This window comes from Coccomyxa subellipsoidea (assembly GCF_000258705.1).
Source record: "Coccomyxa subellipsoidea C-169, whole genome shotgun sequence".
NCBI lineage: Eukaryota > Viridiplantae > Chlorophyta > Trebouxiophyceae > Coccomyxaceae > Coccomyxa > Coccomyxa subellipsoidea.
In genome coordinates, this window is record NW_005178025.1 from 851423 (window position 1) to 869461 (window position 18039).

At 50.8% G+C, this 18039-nt stretch overlaps 6 protein-coding genes across 6 annotated transcripts; 4 read left to right on the forward strand and 2 right to left on the reverse strand.

Moving 5' to 3' along the window:
• The first annotated feature begins 524 nt into the window (after window positions 1–524).
• Window positions 525–1527, forward strand: COCSUDRAFT_54583 (hypothetical protein). The gene is made up of 3 exons (XM_005644174.1): window positions 525–617; window positions 702–1134; window positions 1290–1527. Exons 1-2 carry the CDS (start codon window positions 610–612, stop codon window positions 895–897), a joined length of 204 nt encoding a protein of 67 aa, XP_005644231.1. The 5' UTR covers window positions 525–609; the 3' UTR covers window positions 898–1134; window positions 1290–1527.
• A 583-nt stretch (window positions 1528–2110) lies between these two features.
• COCSUDRAFT_58424 (hypothetical protein) lies at window positions 2111–2695 on the forward strand (the record flags this gene model as incomplete). The annotated part of the gene is made up of 2 exons (XM_005644175.1): window positions 2111–2294; window positions 2568–2695. The coding sequence occupies 2 exons, from the start codon at window positions 2111–2113 to the stop codon at window positions 2693–2695; spliced, it is 312 nt and encodes a 103-aa protein (XP_005644232.1).
• A 1341-nt stretch (window positions 2696–4036) lies between these two features.
• COCSUDRAFT_19222 (mitochondrial carrier) lies at window positions 4037–6662 on the forward strand (the record flags this gene model as incomplete). The annotated part of the gene is made up of 7 exons (XM_005644176.1): window positions 4037–4164; window positions 4294–4436; window positions 4569–4639; window positions 4762–4919; window positions 5134–5260; window positions 5569–5694; window positions 6468–6662. Coding segments are annotated over 7 exons (948 nt in total), but the record flags the coding sequence as incomplete, so codon positions are not given.
• A 584-nt stretch (window positions 6663–7246) lies between these two features.
• COCSUDRAFT_25707 (homoserine dehydrogenase) lies at window positions 7247–9914 on the reverse strand. Its single transcript, XM_005644177.1, has 10 exons — window positions 9605–9914; window positions 9375–9500; window positions 9153–9265; window positions 8886–9006; window positions 8505–8712; window positions 8213–8358; window positions 7965–8075; window positions 7774–7871; window positions 7576–7633; window positions 7247–7430 (listed from the first exon to the last, which is right to left on the reverse strand). Exons 1-10 carry the CDS (start codon window positions 9704–9706, stop codon window positions 7407–7409), a joined length of 1107 nt encoding a protein of 368 aa, XP_005644234.1. The 5' UTR covers window positions 9707–9914; the 3' UTR covers window positions 7247–7406.
• A 3323-nt stretch (window positions 9915–13237) lies between these two features.
• On the reverse strand, window positions 13238–16296 carry COCSUDRAFT_67753 (DNA photolyase). Its single transcript, XM_005644178.1, has 9 exons — window positions 16127–16296; window positions 15947–16012; window positions 15782–15848; window positions 15534–15690; window positions 15328–15415; window positions 14926–15127; window positions 14575–14751; window positions 14229–14380; window positions 13238–14046 (listed from the first exon to the last, which is right to left on the reverse strand). The coding sequence occupies exons 1-9, from the start codon at window positions 16250–16252 to the stop codon at window positions 13858–13860; spliced, it is 1224 nt and encodes a 407-aa protein (XP_005644235.1). The 5' UTR covers window positions 16253–16296; the 3' UTR covers window positions 13238–13857.
• Window positions 16297–16421: 125 nt separating this feature from the next.
• COCSUDRAFT_67754 (hypothetical protein) lies at window positions 16422–17575 on the forward strand (the record flags this gene model as incomplete). The annotated part of the gene is made up of 4 exons (XM_005644179.1): window positions 16422–16706; window positions 16830–16954; window positions 17075–17232; window positions 17389–17575. Coding segments are annotated over exons 3-4 (336 nt in total), but the record flags the coding sequence as incomplete, so codon positions are not given.
• Window positions 17576–18039: the final 464 nt, after the last annotated feature.

Below are 18039 nucleotides of genomic sequence, written 5' to 3' on the forward strand. Positions count from 1 at the left end.
TTCACCTGCAGGAATGCGGCGAAATGAATGAGACGCAGACGCCATTGATCTCCTTTGCAATCCGCAATTCCTGATATCTGCGACCTTCTTATATCGTTCCAGGACGCGTGTATCAACAACTTCGTCACTGATGGAGGTTTCAAACAGGTAACCTGCATCATCGCGCGCAGCATTGCTTCTCATTGCTCTACCACGCGCTGAAGGTCGGTCAACGTCGTCGTCATTGTTATCTTCACGCACTTCAGCGGCTTCCTCGTGTCTTTCTACAGGATCCCTTACCACAGTCTTTCTATTTCCCTTTCTTAGGCGCTTATACCCTGGAGCGGGAGACACCATTCTTGCATCACTGGAGGATCACTTGAAAACAAATGAAGCATCACAAAAAATGATTGAGACTGTTCTCAATTTGAGAGAACATTAAGAACGAGAAGTGCTTTGCAGATCGGCAGGAGATAATAGGACACATGCATGAAGCATATGTTATTTGGACGAGGGCTATCGGGAAAGGAAGATAGGAAGGAAGCACGCCACCAAATCTTTGAGTAAACAATCGTGTGCTCAAGCAGAAGAGAAACACGCTAGAGGATAAAATCAATATCGCGCTTCTCAATGAAGAGGTGGGCAATAGAAAGGAAATGAACCATAATTTCTTTCTGTTCCAGTTGCGAGGGGCAATTGGTTATTTGATTATTAATTTGCAGGGATCCGCGAACTGCCCTGTTGCAGGCCACTGCTGACAGGCAGGACCATGTGCTAATTGGTCGCACAGCCCTTTTGACAGCTCATACGCAGAGCAGGGCCCAGGCTGCCGAGATCTTATCAGATCTGCGCACGCACGGTATCTATGGCGGAAGCATCACCTACGTAACCGTTGGCGACGTGCGGGAGACCAGCTAGCTGCACATAGTGGATCGTCCTGAGCCTGAACAGTAATTTCGTTGCGACTGGTGGTATAAGGAACAATTGAAGAAGCATTGTGCTATAAATGTATGTGGCATACGGATATTTGTGGCATGGCAGGTTGTAAGCTTCCTTTTGAAGGAGCTTGCCGTGGGGTCCAGCACCGCACTCTCACCTGATATTGCAACTCGTGACGCAGCAGAGCAGAGGCTTGTAGAGGAGGTCCTGGCTGAGGTGAATCGCTTAGCTCACTTGTACAACTACCTGCGTCACGATCCTGAGTGGTTGTCTGCCTTGATGCGTGAGGAGAAGCCACTGCAGCATATAAAGCCTCAAATAATGCATGATCATGACTGCGGCATTGCCTTAACTTTCTGATGGTTATGCAGGACAAGGGGCTGAGGGAGCTGCGGAGGCTCCTATTGAATGCCCTGACCAATCAGATCAAGTCTTTTGTTGGGGAGGTCGAGGTGAAATTTAGTTTGCCTGCTGACAGAAAATCACACCACCACTCGAGCCTTTGCAGCTGAGGCCTACCCATTGCAGGCAGCACACTATGGCTGGCTCGGATGCCTCCCTATCATGCCCAGCAAGCCGACAAAGGATAATGCGCACATCACCTATGCCAGGGAGGCGCTTGACATGATGACAGACATCCTTCACATGTTAGGTATGTACAGCAGCGCTGTGTTTGATTTGTGCCAAAAGTTCCAGGTGAACATGTTTGTGTGCGCACTGGCAGGCTTGCTTGAAGGTTGTCATGTATTGTAGATGCGGACAATCTGGACCACAATGAGCTTCCAAGAAAAGTCAGTGCTTTAAAAGATATACTGCGAACTCTGGACATTCGTGGGATGCCTACAGAGGGCCTGAGCGACGAGCACTTCACGGGCTTGGTCTGTACTCTTATCACCTGCAAGTGATCATGCCAACTCGTTCCGGAGGTTGAAAGATCTCTCAGGTTGATTTCGCATTGCGCAGGAGGGCGCTGAGAGCTGGTATGAGTACTCAATTGCGTCGGTGTTGAAGTTCATTCGATATCGCCAAAGCGGTGATATGGCTTCCCTTCAGGTGTGCACCTGACTATCTCAAACCTCAGCTTGATTTTAGTATCAAGCTGACCCAGGATGGTGCTTGGTCAAGTTGAACCCTCTCACAGGCAGCCTGTGCCCTTAGAACTTCTCGTTCAAAGCTCTGAGCTGAGGCAGGTATGCAGAACTTTGTGAGCGAGCAATTCGTTCTCTACAGCTTCCAGCTCGCCTTTGTCAACGCTGTTCCCGCCGCAATGCCTGGGCTGCATGAGGTGCTCCAATTGGACTTCGAGGGCGAGGTGATTCAGGCTGAAAATGGGGACTTGCAAATCACCCTGGGGGAAGTGAAGGACAGGCTAACAGGTGTGCCCAGCAAGTGTTCAAGCTATCCCTGCAGATGGCTGTCATGCCTTGACTCACTGTAACCCGTGAGCACCATGATGGCTGCAGACAATGCGGTTTCACGGGCGAAGGCGCAGCTTCGTATGCGACTGACCTACTTCAAGTGGGCACTGCTGAATCTCAAAGGTGTGGTATGGTTTTGCTTTTGAGGTCTAGTAGCACTGAAAAGGCTCAAAAGTTGTCATGCAATTCACAGCATTTTGCAATTGGGAGTGACCGTTTGTGCGTGTGCAGGTGGAGAAGATGTCCGCGTCAAGCTTAAAGGACACGTGCTGATCCTGAATGCTAGCTGGCCTCACAAGAAGAGGCTCCCAAAAGCCAAAGAGGAGGACGGGATTGAGTATGAGCTCGTATTGATCTAGCCTAGATCTCCAAGAGTCAGAGTCTGAGAGACAATATGCATGGGTTCTTGGCAGCCCAAAAATCTCAATCAGCGCCTGAAAAACAGAGCGTCCCTTTGCAAATTGGCTGACCTCCTATTAAGGAGCTCTGCACATGTTTTCACTTCGGGAGATGCGCAGCCAATGGAGCGCATCGTGGAGTCCAAGAAACAGGAGCTGCTGTCAGCGCTGAAGGAGGCTGGCATAGAAGTGGAGGATGCCAGCCCAAAGCTCGCGCAATGCTACCCTCCCTTTGCTCCACGATTCATTTGTTTGCAGGATTTGCTGTTGCCAATCAAAGACTAATTGGTGACAATTGTAGAGCTCAGCTCTAAGAGCTGTCCCTTTACTGCCAGGTGCTGAAACAATGCAGTTCACAGATGTAAAGAACATAAAGTATTAATCAGTCACCTAGAAAAAGATCAATGCAGACGTCGAGCTTGACGTCTGCATTGATCTTGCAGGTGCAGATGCAGGAGCAGTCACATGTGTTGCACATGTGCTGCAATTGTGACTGCACCTGCAGTCACATGCCGACACATATGACTCATCCCCTGCACATCAAGCCGCCAGAATACCCTCAACAAAGTATTGCTGTGCTCGATTTTCGTATGTAAATACGATATCAATGTTCATATCTTGAATTTGCGCAGAGCAGCTTTGCCCAAGGTGTGTGAGCTGTCTTGAGTGAGATTGCTGTTGTGTACTGCTTAGTATCTCTTCTTTGCCCCTGGTGTGGATATTTTCGCGATCGAATATCTCTTTCGATTGTGTAGCGATCCTGCGTGCTCTGAAAGTGTTGACACATCAGAGACAGGCTAGCTTGCTATTTTGGGGCAAAGTAGTTAAGAGCTTGTCAAGAGCTTGTGAGAGTAGCACAAGGCGCACCAAATTTATGCAGAAGTTCTCTCACGGTACGAACCATGAGAGCTACTTTCAGCCCAGCATCCGCGGAGCTATTAGCTTGAGTCGAAGGAACTAGGGGCCCTCCGTTCCTTGGGACGTTAGAGCTTTTCTCCTGGACCCTGACATCGCAGAAAATCATGTGAAAACAGTTGGGGAAGCTAGCTGGTGCAGAAAGGTCAGCGTGTTGGGCTGAAGGAGCGAATCACTTGCGAGACCTAGGAAGATGGCTCCTGCGCCAGGTTTCCTCCCATCATTCGTCACTCGGAGGCGATACTGGGACGATCCAGAGGTATACTATTCTATTATGGACATCGTCTTCTGTTATCTGTGTTAGTATGAATTACTCACTGTTGTTGCTCAAAGCTGCCTTCCAGCAGAGCTTGTGGCTAAAATCTCATTTGGCAACATCAGGTTGTGAATATTCTGGCTGGAGGCTTGGCCGGTTCCATCACAGCCACGTTTGTGTGCCCTCTGGATGTCCTGAAGACGCGCCTGCAAGTGCAGCGACGAGTGCCTGGTGTCAAGTACAACGGCATCAGCGGTGGGTGCTTGTTGCTTTACAGGAAGTATGTGATCATTAAATCGGCATGGAACGAGCAAACCTTCTATGCTCTGATGACCTTCGAAAAGCCTATATATTTTCTGACGTCTCTTGTGTGTCTTCCTGCAGGAAGCTTGAGCAAAATTCTGGCCGAGGAGGGGGTCAAAGGCTTGTATAGGGGGCTAACCCCTACACTCCTGGCACTGTTGCCAAACTGGGCCGTGTACTTCACAGTGTATGAGCGGCTCAAGATCAGCCTTGGCAACAGGGCTCAAGGTAGAAACTATTTCCCGTGCCTGTGCGTTTGTTCCACCTCACTTCGGCTAGGAACACGCTGTTGTTGACGCCGTATGCATCTCTGTATGCTGATGATGCCAGCAGTGGCTGAAAGGATGTTGTTTTTATCAGGGCATGCATTTATTAAGCCGCCGATGGTCCACATGGCAGCAGCCACTGGCGCTGGTGTGGCGACCATGCTGGTAAGTCCTAATTGTTGTCTGTTCATGTGGAGCCTCCTCAAGCATGGAGCATGCCCTGCATCTCTAATCAGATCGGCTTAGAACCGAGGAGGAGACTCATGCGGTAATGGCACCCATGACAGGTGACCAATCCCTTGTGGGTTGTGAAGACGCGGCTGCAGACCCAACACATGGGCCTGCGAATGGGGCGAGCATCGGGTGGCAGGGCTCCGTTGTACACTGGCACCTTTAATGCCCTCTCGCGGATTGCTAGGGAGGAGGGAATTGCTGGTCTGTACAGGTGAGGCCCTGGAAAGAGGCGCATGCGTGCAAGAACATAGCAAGTGCCCATGCTCTAATGTTGGGTGATGTGAAGGCATGCATGCATGCATGCCTGGCTGCTTCACTGTGCTTCTCGAAATGTGCGTTGTGCATGTGCGACTTGTGCATTATACACCATGAACTGTGCCCCCATGTGGATGAGCATAACTGTATGGCCTTGCTGTGCTTTGCAGTGGACTGCTTCCTTCGCTGATTGGAGTCTGCCACGTGGCCATCCAGTTCCCACTGTATGAGGCGTGCAAGAAGAGGATCGCAGAGCACAAGGGTACATCCCCTGACAGACTTGACCCTCTCAGCCTGGTGAGCTTCATATCTCCTCGTGGACACCATGAACATGCAAGATCGACACTGAGCGCATATGTTGACAGGGCAACTCTCCAAGGGAGCTGTCGATATCATGTGAGTATCAATGCAGTGGTCAGTATCAGTTGTCCTGATGTCCTGGGCGCCTTTGCGTCAAGGTACATGCACCCTAGATACACCAAATGGCAGCAAGCCAGCTGAGATGCCCTTTGCAAAAAAGAAAGCTTTTGCTGCTGTTCTCTCCCAAGATCCCATGAGATGCGTAGAGCTAGAGCGTGTGTGTGTGCTTGGCCTGCGGCCGTCAGGTGGGCATCAGCGCCTTCAGTAAAATGGTGGCATCCACGGCGACGTACCCGCACGAAGTTGTGCGATCTCACATGCATGTGGCCGGCTCCGGGCCCTTCAATGGCTTCCTGAAAACCTGCAAGCAGGTCAGTTCCCCTTGCAAGACATCTCTGCCGGGCAGGTATCCCGGCGAGCTCCCCTGCGCGCCCCCGGCCCCGGCCCTTTTTTTTTCACCCCACGTTTTTGGGAGCGGGGATGCGCGGGGGGAGTTCGACGGGGGACCCCCAAGAAAACATAGAGGGCTGTGGGCAGCCGTGGTGATGCGCGCGCGCATGCGCGGTGCTGTGGCAGGTGGTGTCGAGCTGCACAGCGCAGGTTGCGGCATCCACTGCCAGCTATCCGCACGAAACGCTCCGCTCGTTCATGCACATTGATGGCTCCGCCTCCGTTGGCCTGTTCAGCACTGCCCGTCAGGTTTGCTGTGCCCCCAGAGCGGCCTGCGCGGCGCGCTGCTGGGCACTGTGCCCCCCTGTCTGCCTCTGATTGCATACCTTTCAGTATTTTGTTAGAGTTATCCCAATTTATCCCCTTGCTTCTTTTAAGTTCACCTTGCTAAGGAAGCGTTCTGTCTGTCATGGCGTTAGAGTTCCCCCTTGCTTCTCATTCTAGACTTCCTTACTGGGCCCTAGTGTTCTGATTCATTTGCCTCCGCATGTCAGCTATCCTGTAGATAGGAAGCATACTCTCTATCGTTGCGTTTGAGTCCTGCTTTTTCTTAAAATATGGCGTGCACGATCAAAGTGTGTGAAGGCCAAGAGAGAGAGAGAGAGGGATGCAGAGGCGCATGCAATGCTCCAGCGGTGTCCTGCCGCTCCTCTCACTCACCGGCACTGATGTCCGGCACGCATCTTGGGTGCAGATCTACCGGGAGGAGGGAGTCAAGGGCTTCTACAGGGGATGCACTGCAAATCTGATCCGCACAACACCAGCTGCAGCGCTCACCTTCACGACCTTCGAGCTGCTGTCCCGTCACATGAGGGAGTTGGGATGCCAGCAGAGGAAGAAAGAAAAGGGGGAGGAAGCGCTGCAGCTGCAGAAGGCCTCAGCAGTCTGAGACCCTGTATTTGTCCAATTGCCTGTCACTGTTGGTATTGCCGTGGTGAGCAGCGTCTGAAGGAGGTCTCAGTGTAGGGCAGGAGACTGCAGATCTTACAGAGCTGCGTCCTGTGTGTCATGTGTTCTGCTGTCTTCCTTGTTCAGGTTTCCATAGGATGCCTAGATACTTTGCTTCATGTTCTTTTCAGGTCCCAAATAGTACAGGGGCTGGAGTGTCTGGTCAGCAGATCAGGACAATTCAATTTTTGCCGCATGTCTGGAAAAGCTAGGTTGGTACTTGAGTGGCTCCACATGTGGGTGCTTCATTTGCCAGTGGGATGTTCTATGAATTTTGCGAGCTCGAGGGCAAAGCTTATATTGGTAATGTACGATAGTAGCTTCATATCGATAAGCGTGGCATGCGTGCGTGCATGCTGCTCAGATCACACTGTGACATTGCAACTACCATAACATGATGCGTCTTGCCCAAGCCTGACATCAGTTGTTCAGAGTCATCCGGGTTGGAACAATTGATTAACAGATGGTGATTATGACTATGCAAATGGCTCACATACATGCTGGTGTCTCTCCGGAGGTAGCTATGTTACGTGATGCTACAAATTTTCTGTCGACAAGAACACGCTGAATTTATGGAGGACAGGGCAGCCTTTGGAGAGCCAGCAATATCGCAGGTCAGAGTCTACAGCCATGATCTACTTGTGAAATGCACTCAGCAATAATTCTCAATTTTCGTGATATCTGATCAGGCTCCCAGTGACTGCGCGACCTGCAACGCATATAGACAACGTGAAACAGCACTGCTTTGACGAAGTAGATTTATGACTGCAGAATTTTATCTCACAGAGGAAGGCAGGCGGTCGGGCAATGCACTGAAGCAGCCCAGAACGATCAGTGGATGCGCCAAGTCAAACCTGCAACAGATCGCCGAACACTCCTGCTGCTGTCACCTCTGCTCCAGCCCCGGGGCCCCTGCACAAAAGCTGGGACTAGGACACTACATGGGATTCATCTGAACGTACACCAGCTGCTGAGCTGGGCTGAGTTGACTGCATTCTCCATTGCCATGAAATTAGGCACCGTGTCACAGGGGAAAGTGTGGAATGCCGCACCTGATCATGAGAGGCTGTTGAGAGTAGCGCCGTGTTGTGAAGGCAATGATGTTATCTGAGCCGCTCAGCTGTGCAAATGCATGATCTGCTGGATAGGACTGCACCACAGCGGCGAAACCACCTTCAGCCACTTGCAAAGGTTTCACCTCATGCACAATAAACAAGGTCAAGAATCATGGGCGTGTATGTACCTGTAGGGAGACAGTGCATTTCCCTGCAGCCACATCCACAAGGCCCACATACACCAGTTTGTTGCCGGCCTCTGCTGCCTCAGAAGCGCGAGCCTCCATGTCCGCATCAAACTGCAACAAGGAAAAGAAAAGGAGTAAAGATGGGACCAGACAAGACAATCGCACAGTGGATTTATCGTTCAGCCTTGTGCTGCAAAGGTTTTGAAACAGGTGTCACAAAGCAGTGAGTGAGGGAATGGCTGTCAGACCTGAGGTAGCTGATCCATGAAGTCTAGGACCGATGAGGTGCTCTGCAGTGGCTCTGGGACAAGGCTCTCCACTGCCACATCCTCAAGCTCTATCTGCATGCCGCACTCCCGTGCCAGTATCACCACTTTCCTCGCCACATCCATTCCTGGCCAAAAATACACTCTTCAATGTTCTGCGCCAGCAGTGTATAGCACATCTTCTGCTCTTTCCCACCGATAGATCTGTTCAAGAAAAAAGCCTGCACAGAGCATTTCAACCAGGTTGGAGTGGTAGGATCCTGTGTTCACGCACCTGAGAGGTCCTCTCGGGGGTCCGGTTCTGTGTAGCCGGCGGCCTTGGCTTTGCCGACTACATCAGAGAAGGGCCTCCCTGGCCCAAAGTTGTTGAAGATGAATGAGAGGGTCCCGCTGAAAACGCCCTCAATCTTCGCCACCTTGTCCCCAGTGTTGATCATGGACTGCAGCGTGGACAAGACAGGCAGACCGGCTCCCACCGTCCCCTGCATGCCCGCCATATGAATTCTGCCCTTCAGATTTGCCAGCCTCACCAGAATTGTACATGATGAACTACTTGCAGTTAGCGATATTACGCCAACAGCACAAAGCAACAGCTGCCTTCAGAGCTTGCGCTTGCGCTGGGCAAAGAAAGATTTGTGATCAGGCAAGTAAGCACCTCTGCCATAAAGTGCGCATGGTAATGGCGTTGTGCTTCCTTCACAGCCAAGTAGTCAGCCAAGGGTCCAGAGCCCAATCGCTTGTTTGGCGTAATCACGTGGATGCCCAGAGACAGCCACCTGTGCACACCCGGTGTGATGCGCATCAATTAGCTCCACCAACGTGACACATGGTCATGCCAATCAGGCCCATGATCACACAAGTAGGTCGCAATATTTGCTGAAGCAAGAGGAGAAGGCTCCTGCATGGGAACTCAGAGCCTCACTTTGTGTAGTGGCATGGGACTGCCGCGCTGGCTGTGCAGTCGATGATCACCCTGTCAGCCACAGGGCTGGTGGCAAAATGATAGGTGAACGAGTCCAAGCTGGCTTCTGTGTCCTGTCAGGCGCCCTTTGGGAGATCAGCGGGTTATATCGGGCTTCTGTCGGGTAAGGGAGAGAAAAAAGAGTATTGCTTTCAATACAGGAGATACAATGTCAGGACTGACCTGGCTCTCCAGAGCGGTCTGCCAGGAACTGAGACTTATGGGAGTTGCTGACAGAAGCATCCATTGCGAGTTAGTCACACCGAACACTTGCAGCTCCAGGCCCCATTCCTCCCGAAGCCTGTCAGTCTGGCCATCAGCACACACGCATTGAGTTGGGTGGCCATCCGTTGCAAGAAATGCGTGGGGCACAAGAACCATTTGTCTGTATTTACGAAAGATCAAGAGTTCACCTGTAGTGCCAATTGGGAGAGAAGGGTTTTCCCAATCAATCCTGGACCAACTATACCGATTGCGACCTGCCTCTTCTCCCCATTGTGATCAATGGACTCCATGCCCAAGGCACTCTGTAATTTGGGAAGGGCAGCTGAACTATTGTAAAGTGGCGATAAGCCGTATGAATAGAGATTTTATCGAAGTTGGGTAGAGGATGCCAGTTGTGGTTCCTCGACAAGATACCCACCAGCAAAATGTAACGATTGCAAGGATCTGGCCTACAGAGTGGCTGGTAGCCTCAGCTCAACAACCTCTTGATCATCTATTCTATGCCTTATCTGTTCCTCGTGAACCAAAGAAGCGCATCTAAAGCGTTTGATCGCATTCACGTTGTCTTGCACTTTGGTCCTGCTTGCCTAAGCAGGCAATATGTCGTCCAGTCACGGTGGGCTGGGAATGTGATCGAACAGGATGACCTGCTGGTATTGAGGTGCCTCCAGGTGCATGCATGTGCTCTTGTCCCCAGCGGCACATGCAGGGTCTACATTGATGGCAATTCCATCGTGCTTGCTTCTCAGCACCATGATTCCGGTGTCCACGTCACACACAGCTTCAAATCCTTCCGTGGCATTGGTCCTGGACGTCTGCGTTGCCCAGTTATGGTAGCTAAGATCCGCCCCATTTGGCAACAGTCGTCTGCTTCCAGAAAACACAGCTTCCATTTCCCCCCTTGCTAGCCTGCGCGCATGCGGATCCTCCCCTGAATTCCAATCACACTGAGCCAAATCCATGCAAGGCAGTGCGAATTCCATGTGAAGAGAAAGGGCTGCCTCGTGGTCAACATGGAGTCTGTGCATGAGGATAGCTGGCATCATTGCTATGCCCTGTGAGAAAAACTGCCCTTGAGAACCCATCAGTCATGAGGATCATGGGAGCACCTGTGGCCCAAATCAATGTACCCAGACACTTCCTGCCCTTCTGGATTTGCAGTCCTAACAAAGATGACAGTCTGCAGCTGCCCGTCACGCACAGCATCCTCTCGCTCAGCAAGGGCCTGCAAATACCCAAGCCACTTCCTTGCCTGGTATATCAAACTACCTGCTATCTTCCAAAACGCCAAAAATGGGAGGACAGCAACATCTGTGTTTCTTGCAACACCACTGATACCGGGCGGCGTCCTGCACCTGCAGTAGGGGTTGCTGGGCTGTGAAACTGCAACCTGCACAGGCGAGCCGCGAGATCTGCTTCTCTTTTGAAGCCAGCGCATTCTCTGCTGCAATGCGTTTGTTCTCTGCAAACTCCTCCCTCGTCAGGACCGCGTCTCTTGGCCGCCTGTAAATCATTTCTTAGCTCTCACCGTCACCATAGAAGTCTGCAGTATCGGGCAGTAAGCACCGCTGAGCGGCCTGTCAAAGTGCTGGCGCGCACAATGCAAGTTGTAAGGGGGCTCAGGCAAAGAGAGGGTCGCCGCACACCCGAACTCAAATATTCTACGCGCCACCTCAATGCTCCCAAGGTAGAACAGATCATCCTTATTGATTTTGGAGTCAAGGTAGTCTTCATATCTGCACCCACACCAAATGTGTTGGAACCACAGGTGCTTTTCCTGAGTGTTCGGAATGGAGATTTATTGGCCACTGTTCAGTTGTGGGAAAGTAGAGGCTTCACATAGTACTCACGTTCCGAATGACTCGCAGTCTGGGCTGCTCATGCCTCTCTTTGTCACCGGAGTGCTGTCTGGGTCAAATTGCTGTCCCCAGCAGACAAAGTAGGAGTTTATCCGGTTTCAATGTAGTCAAACCAATATTTCCTGCCTTAAATTCTGTTCGCAAAGCTTTTCTGCCTGTAGGATGGAGGCAGCTACAACATATATTGGTCCAAGGTTGCGCACGTGCTCTATTTTGGGAAATTCCGATAATGGGACAGGTTTCAGCTCGCGCACTATATGCCCCTTGTCACATCACCTGTAAAATATTCTGTCGGTTAATACGGCATCACTTAGATTCAGGCACTGGAGTCATCGCCGTAAAGTATTTCCAGATGGTGAAACGGCATGTCTCAGATTCGTGAAGCATCACCCACTTGTAAACAGCAATCCCACACCAGGCAAACAAAATGATAAACCGTAGATAAAGGGGAGAATTCATAAGAGATATTGCACAAGTGCTTTCAGAGCAATGAAACCATTGTATGCAACGTCAGGCGAGTTGATATTGCCACCTCCTGCTGTACTCTCATAAACGGTCCCTCAAAGTAGGATTGGTAAGTATCTGCCGCCAGTAAAATTTGACATCTCACAATTTCACTTCAGAATCATACTGCAATGCAGGGCGTCAGTTCATGCATGCCGGACATAGCATAGATGCAAGATACTTTGCAAGGGCCAAACCGTCTGCAGAAGACACTGCGCACCTGCTTGCCAGCTCAAGCAATGACTTCGTATCTCTGGACATCAGCAAACCAAAATCTGGCGAGTTCTGTTCTACACTCAACATGTATTATTCTGTCCAGAGCATGTACACTAAGTTATACGTCACCGCTGAATTGTGTGGGAGTGTAAAACCAACATGAAATTTACTGGCAACAGTAGCAGTGCCTGCTTGTGTACAGACAAGTGTTACTGAGAATGAATCTGCCATTGCACAGGATCTATACCGAGAGAAGGGAAGGAGCCACATCATGCGGGCAGCATCAAGGCAATTAGTGCATTTTCCAAAAGTCCTGTAGGAGATACGCTGGGGTCAGACACAGCAAGCAGCTCCGCACCGCAATACAGTGGGTTGCTCTCCCCTTGCTTTGCGCCTCCGTGGCCACGGTAGCTTGGGTCTTGCTTGGATCTGGCCTATCCAAACATTGTGACAAGGGGTAGTATTTTGGTAGCCTAAACCTGCAGCTTATCTGCAGGAGCACCGTGCCTCTGGCAGGAAATTCGACTAATAAATATGTGCACAAATCAGCAATGAAGTCAGTTGCTAGCGCATGTCTGACCAGTCAATCCACTGTGGGCTGCAGGTGAGGAGGAGTTGAAGCAGACAGATTGCATGATAAATCACATGCTGATGTCATACGTCGCCCTCCTCATCTTTGGTTGGGGCCTCCTGTTCTTTGACTGGGCAGTCAATGAAATTGAGAAGCACCCCAAAGCAGAGCCCTGGATCAACGATGGTGTAACCATTGGAGGGGCCAGCGCTGTGCTGTCACCCATCATCCAGTGGGGCCATTGCATTGCTTACACTAACCCACAGGTGATATCCCTATGTGTTTTGATGGGGGAGGACACAATACAGGCTTGCTGGTTGCAGAGTACAGTATATTGATGGATCAGACGAGGCATGCCAACAAACTCTGTAGAATGGAGTGCATGCAACATGCAGCAGTTACAAAGCTTGCAGGGGACTGCATCGCACAGCACTGTACCTGGTGTAGCGAGTCTGTTGAGTTCTAACAACATCTCATGGCTCTCCTTGTGCAGGCTAATGAGATATCGAGGGTGAGGCGACGCTTTTACGTTAGCATGTGGAGTCTGTACTGCAGCATAGTTGGCATTTCAGCTTTGGTGGCTGTCGTGCGCTTCTTATTGGGAGAAGATGGGACTCTGCATCACTTCATCTCAACGACATCAAATCATCTTGTTCTGGTGAGCAATGACTGCATTATAACTATGGTTACAGGTGCCTGTTACATTGAAAAAGTTGAAAGGCTGGCAAAGACTTGATATTCAGTAATCTCAATATCGATTTTGCCACTTGTGCAGGCACGAATATCAGCATCTCTCATCAACTGGGGCTCGGGGAAACTGTTCATCCGCTGGTACAGATATCGTCTTGCCACAGGGCCACTATTCTGACAGAGCATGCCACATTATAGATACATACAGTTTGAGCATCCACTTATTACTCTCCACGGCTGGCCTTCCCTAGATAGGTCCTTGTACTAATACACAGTGCACAGGAGGGCGAATGAGTATTGCATATTATATAATATCAGAACTAAAAAGAGGGCCAAGGCCAGAAATTATCTTCTCCGTTAGTCTCTGCAGACTTGCAATTTTTGCACACATTGCTTGAAGATACCAGGACACTTGCAAGGATCGACCTGAAGAAGGGCACTGAGGCATCTTCTGGTCTGTGAAACAATCTTGTACACTGTCTCTGTCCAGCTTGCCAGACTAGGCTCCCATCAGAAACCTTTCACTTGTCTCTCAATCTTGACGATGTTGGTTCAGCCCGGGACAATTTATCGTCCAATCGGTCCGATGATTGCAGACCAATTAGGCAAACGCCATGGACAACCTTGGCGAGGCGCTGGCCACAGCTGGAGCCTCTTGCTGCGCAGAGCTCCTGATGATGGACTCTGACGCATACTTCTTGGCTGTGAAACGGAAAAAGTCCCTCCAGATGAGTTCCGCATGCATTAAAGACACAACAGTCGGATTGCTGGAGGCCTGCCGAGCCTGCACCTGTTTGCATCAAATCACATCAGATGTCAGATCGCCTATTCTGGCCTACCTAATGAGTAAAAGAGGGGCAACACTCCCCAAGATTTGACACCGGTCCAATACGAAACTCACAGATGGCATCAAACTAGTTTGCTGATCAACAAGGAGCACTAGGGTGGCACAGAAGCAGCAGAGGATCGGACCTCTGCATACATGCGTCGCGGTGAGAGGCAGCCCAAGGCAAGCCAGGGTGACACCTCGTTTGAGAATGCAGCACTGATGTTGCTGCCTGGACCAGCCTTCATAGAGGTTCTGGACAGCAGGCGATTCAGCTGAGCCAAGCCCTCACTTTCCCCTGTAGATGTTAACAACACAAAGGTGTTCGATAATTATAGCAAACAATTTAAACATCCATAGCAGCAATTTCTTGATCCCACGCTGTGAGCTTCATTGCCTGAAAAGTAAGTTCGAGATGGTTGACGTGTGCCCATTTGTGATCACATGTGCCTGAGAAAGGGAGGAAGGTTCAGCAATATGTACAGGACACACCTCCCCTGCACTTGGGAGCGCCAGGGATGTTGGAGAGCGGTTGTAAGCCCAACTGGGCGAGGGTGGGAATGTCACCAGAGGAAATGCCCTGGGACCCCACTGGTTTGCCTTTGAGCTGGGCAGGTGCTTTCTCGGGCTGCTTGACAGCTAGAGAAGCCACCTTGCTTCTGAACTCCCCTTCATCATGCACAAATCCCCAAAATCAGTCATCCTTTGATTTGACCCATACGAGCATTTTAGTGATATTACATATTTCGTATGATAGCAACATTGATTGGCAGTTTCCTGGGGTAAGATAAAAACAGTCTCTCTGCCGGTCAGGATGTTTCCTTTGGAGCCTCAAGGACGGACCATGTGTCGCTGGCAAGTCGCCTAGCTTGAAGGGCAAGTCATCTGGGCTGTAAAGGGTGGATCCCCAGCTGGCCTTCAGCTGGATGTCTTCGACCTTCAGCGCAGCAGCCACCTGCTTCTCTGTCAGGTCCTCCTCATACGTCACTTCTGAGTGGCAGAACACCTTGCTGGCTCCCACCTTCTTTGCCAGATCCGTCAAAACCTGACAGGAGCACACAGAAGGCTGCATTGCAGAATGGCACCAAGTACATTGTCGGGTAGATGATGAGCTCAGTATACGGAAGTGCAGTTCGCAGCAGTAGGAGCAAACTTTAACATGCGTCAGCAATATGGAGCATATACAAGGTGTCAAGGCCATGCTGTTGTTCATGCGTTGCACAGGGATAGACCCTTGAAACTTGCCTCCTCGGGCTTGCCAATGCGCACGATAAGATCTGAGCCAATGGCTCTCAAGCTGTTACGCAGTTCCATCACAGCATCCACAATGAACCTGCAAAGCAAGAAATGCCATGACTGTCTCAGGATTAGGGCCAGGTCTGTGCTGAACAACTCATAATGGAACGAACTCTCAATAATCTTGGTCCAGGAGCACTGTCATGCAAACTTACTGGGCTCTGTATGGCCCAGTACTGTTGATACCATTGCCACTGCTGCTGTATTCTCGAGGATCAAAGCAGTATACTGGGAGCAGAGAAGACGAATCTCTGTTTGCAATGGCCAAGGCTTCGTTGTCGTGAACCCGAAGATCATTGCGGAACCACATGACTGTCACACAGGCAGAGAGACTGTCAGTTTATTTGATGTGGTGGAAATTATAAGGGCCTCATTACAAGAGGACACTGCAAACATGAACTACCTGCCGCTCGGCGTGCTCCTCCAGCGAAAGGCCATTCACTCCTTCCCCCTCTGATTCTTTGGATCGCCTACAGTTGACATGCATTGGTTCTTCATGATGCTTGCACAGCACTGATGATCGAAGTGCTAAAACCTAATACCATTACAAGCACGGAACGTTGCTTACCAAGTCCAGAGCATTCCTGCGTCCTGATATTGGAGAGCTCAACTGGAAGGATCGGGCAGCAAGCCACTGCAGCACGCAAGACAAAGTTGCTCAATGCACAGCTGATGCCCACGAAATGCCTGGGATCCTGATCGATCCATCAAGTCAGCATAGATGACATTGTCCAGTCCGTAACAGGACCTTGATAAATGGGTGACGTCCAATGGGGGAAGCTGACGCTGTCCCTCTCAGATTACCACATTGATGCAGTCTTGAAAGGCCGCGTGCACCAGGGCAAGCGTTGCCTTTGATGCAAGAGTGCTGCATCGGAACAGAGTGTCCTGCGTCAAGATAATAGATCGCGACGTTACTGTGCTTTTTGCTTGAGCAAATGGACATGGTCCTGCATGTCCTTCCAGAACGGGGGGGTCCGGATCCCCCGGCGCTTCGTCTTCAGCTTCCACTTCTTTCCAGACAACGCAAAATAATTGTTCAAGACCATAGAGAGTAGATCCACAATCACCAGAAACATCCCTTTAACAAATCAGGCTGGTGTGGAAGTCAACCGACCCAGTCCTCTACAGGAGCGAGGAAGCAGATTCCCTTCCAGAGCCTTCCCAAGCTGACCTTCAAGTTCGGCATCTAGAGAGTAAAAAGCAGGAGCAAGAGCAGATCCTTAGGGTGAGCAGGATTGTGCCACGGAGCTCAATTGTGCTTTGCGGGGTATCAAAGCCGCCTTTGATTTCCTGTGACTTCAGAAAATTGCGTACGATGTTCTGTGGTGCGACTCCACTCTGCATTGACAACATACACAGTGATTTAGGTCAGTCGCACAATCTGGTGCCGTGATGGCGCTGCCTTACCGACTACGTCCTTCATGAACCTTCCCCCCGTGGTGCTGCAGGCTTGCTCTGGCCTTCCTGCAACAATACCTCCAGTCTGCACAGGGTCGCTTAGACCTTCGTGCAGGCCACAGACGCAACTCTCTGGAGCCTTTGGAAGGGTGAGCGCAGCGGGTGGCGCTAAAAGGTGCTTATTTCATCAGCTGCTTGACCTCGTCCTTCTGTGTGATGGTTCCAAATTACATTTTGGCCTTCTTACTTATCAGCCAGGATTGCAGCCGGGATTGAAGGCTCATCTGTGCTGCAGGACAACCATGAGCCAATTTCGTGCTACCCCGTCCTGCCCCTGGCCCCTTCTGAGCAAGAAGGATGTTGAGGAGGCTTCGCCAAGTCGTAAGGAGGGCATGACTTACGCGAAGGAAATGTCCTTTGTGAGATCCATGTGTGAGCTCATGAAGAAGATAGGTGAGCGCGCTGCAGTCGCGCACACGTTCCCGAATACTCTCTCTCAAACAAAGCAATGTCGTGGTCATGAGTGCTTTGAAATATCTGCTTGCGATCGGTAGGGTCATAGTCCCTCGTCATGTCCAGCCTTGTTCAAAAGCAAAGTTCGTATTGCAGGCGCCAGTATGAAGCTGACTCGAGCGGTGGCCACTGCCATCGTTTTTGCGCACCGCTACTATGCGATGAAGAGCATGCAGAAGAATGACCGCTTCATAATCTCTGCTGCATGCCTCTTCCTGGCTGGCAAAGTGGAGGACGAGCCCCGCGCGCTTTCAGATGTTGCTCAAAACTCCTTCAAGATGCGGTGAGGGGGCCCTGTAGTGCTACGCCATGTCTTTTGAACATTCAAGTCTCACTGAACTGCAGCAAGTGCTGGTCAAGCACAAAGGATGGCTTATAGTTGCATGCAGCTCGGCCAAACTCACTACAGTACAATGCTGTTCAGGTACTTTAACAGCCCTGCAGTGCTGAAGACCATGAAGGATCCCGAGATTGCCTCTGCAATGAAAGAGGCCATCTTGACGGCAGAGCGCGCTCTCCTGTACGCCCTTGGGTTCCAGTTCACCATAGACCATCCCCAGGTCTTCATCCGAGACACTCTGGATCGCTTCTCTGCCCTGCCAGACCCCGAGGGCGAATACTGGAGGCACTTCAAGAAGGAAAAGGTATGGTGGCCCTATTCAATTGGTGGAAGGTTGAGGGAATTGCACACTGCGCGTGCACAAGTGCTGCTGCACTGTCTGATGTCTCACTCCAGAGCATTATGGC

What these genes read in the sequence shown, in the direction of transcription:
- COCSUDRAFT_25707 (XM_005644177.1), bottom strand. Translation starts at nt 9,706, where the DNA reads ATGGAGTCCATTGATCACAATGGGGAGAAGAGGCAGGTCGCAATCGGT. An exon ending in CCCCCGAGAGGACCTCTCAG is followed by an intron (nt 8,359 to 8,504) that starts GTGCGTGAACAC and finishes ATTTTTGGCCAG; the next exon opens with GAATGGATGTGGCGAGGAAA. An exon ending in CAACAGCCTCTCATGATCAG is followed by an intron (nt 7,634 to 7,773) that starts GTGCGGCATTCC and finishes GCTTTTGTGCAG; the next exon opens with GGGCCCCGGGGCTGGAGCAG.
- COCSUDRAFT_67753 (XM_005644178.1), bottom strand. Translation starts at nt 16,252, where the DNA reads ATGCAGCACTCTTGCATCAAAGGCAACGCTTGCCCTGGTGCACGCGGC. An exon ending in GACGTCACCCATTTATCAAG is followed by an intron (nt 16,013 to 16,126) that starts GTCCTGTTACGG and finishes TGCGTGCTGCAG; the next exon opens with TGGCTTGCTGCCCGATCCTT. An exon ending in CGACTTGCCAGCGACACATG is followed by an intron (nt 14,752 to 14,925) that starts GTCCGTCCTTGA and finishes TGCATGATGAAG; the next exon opens with GGGAGTTCAGAAGCAAGGTG.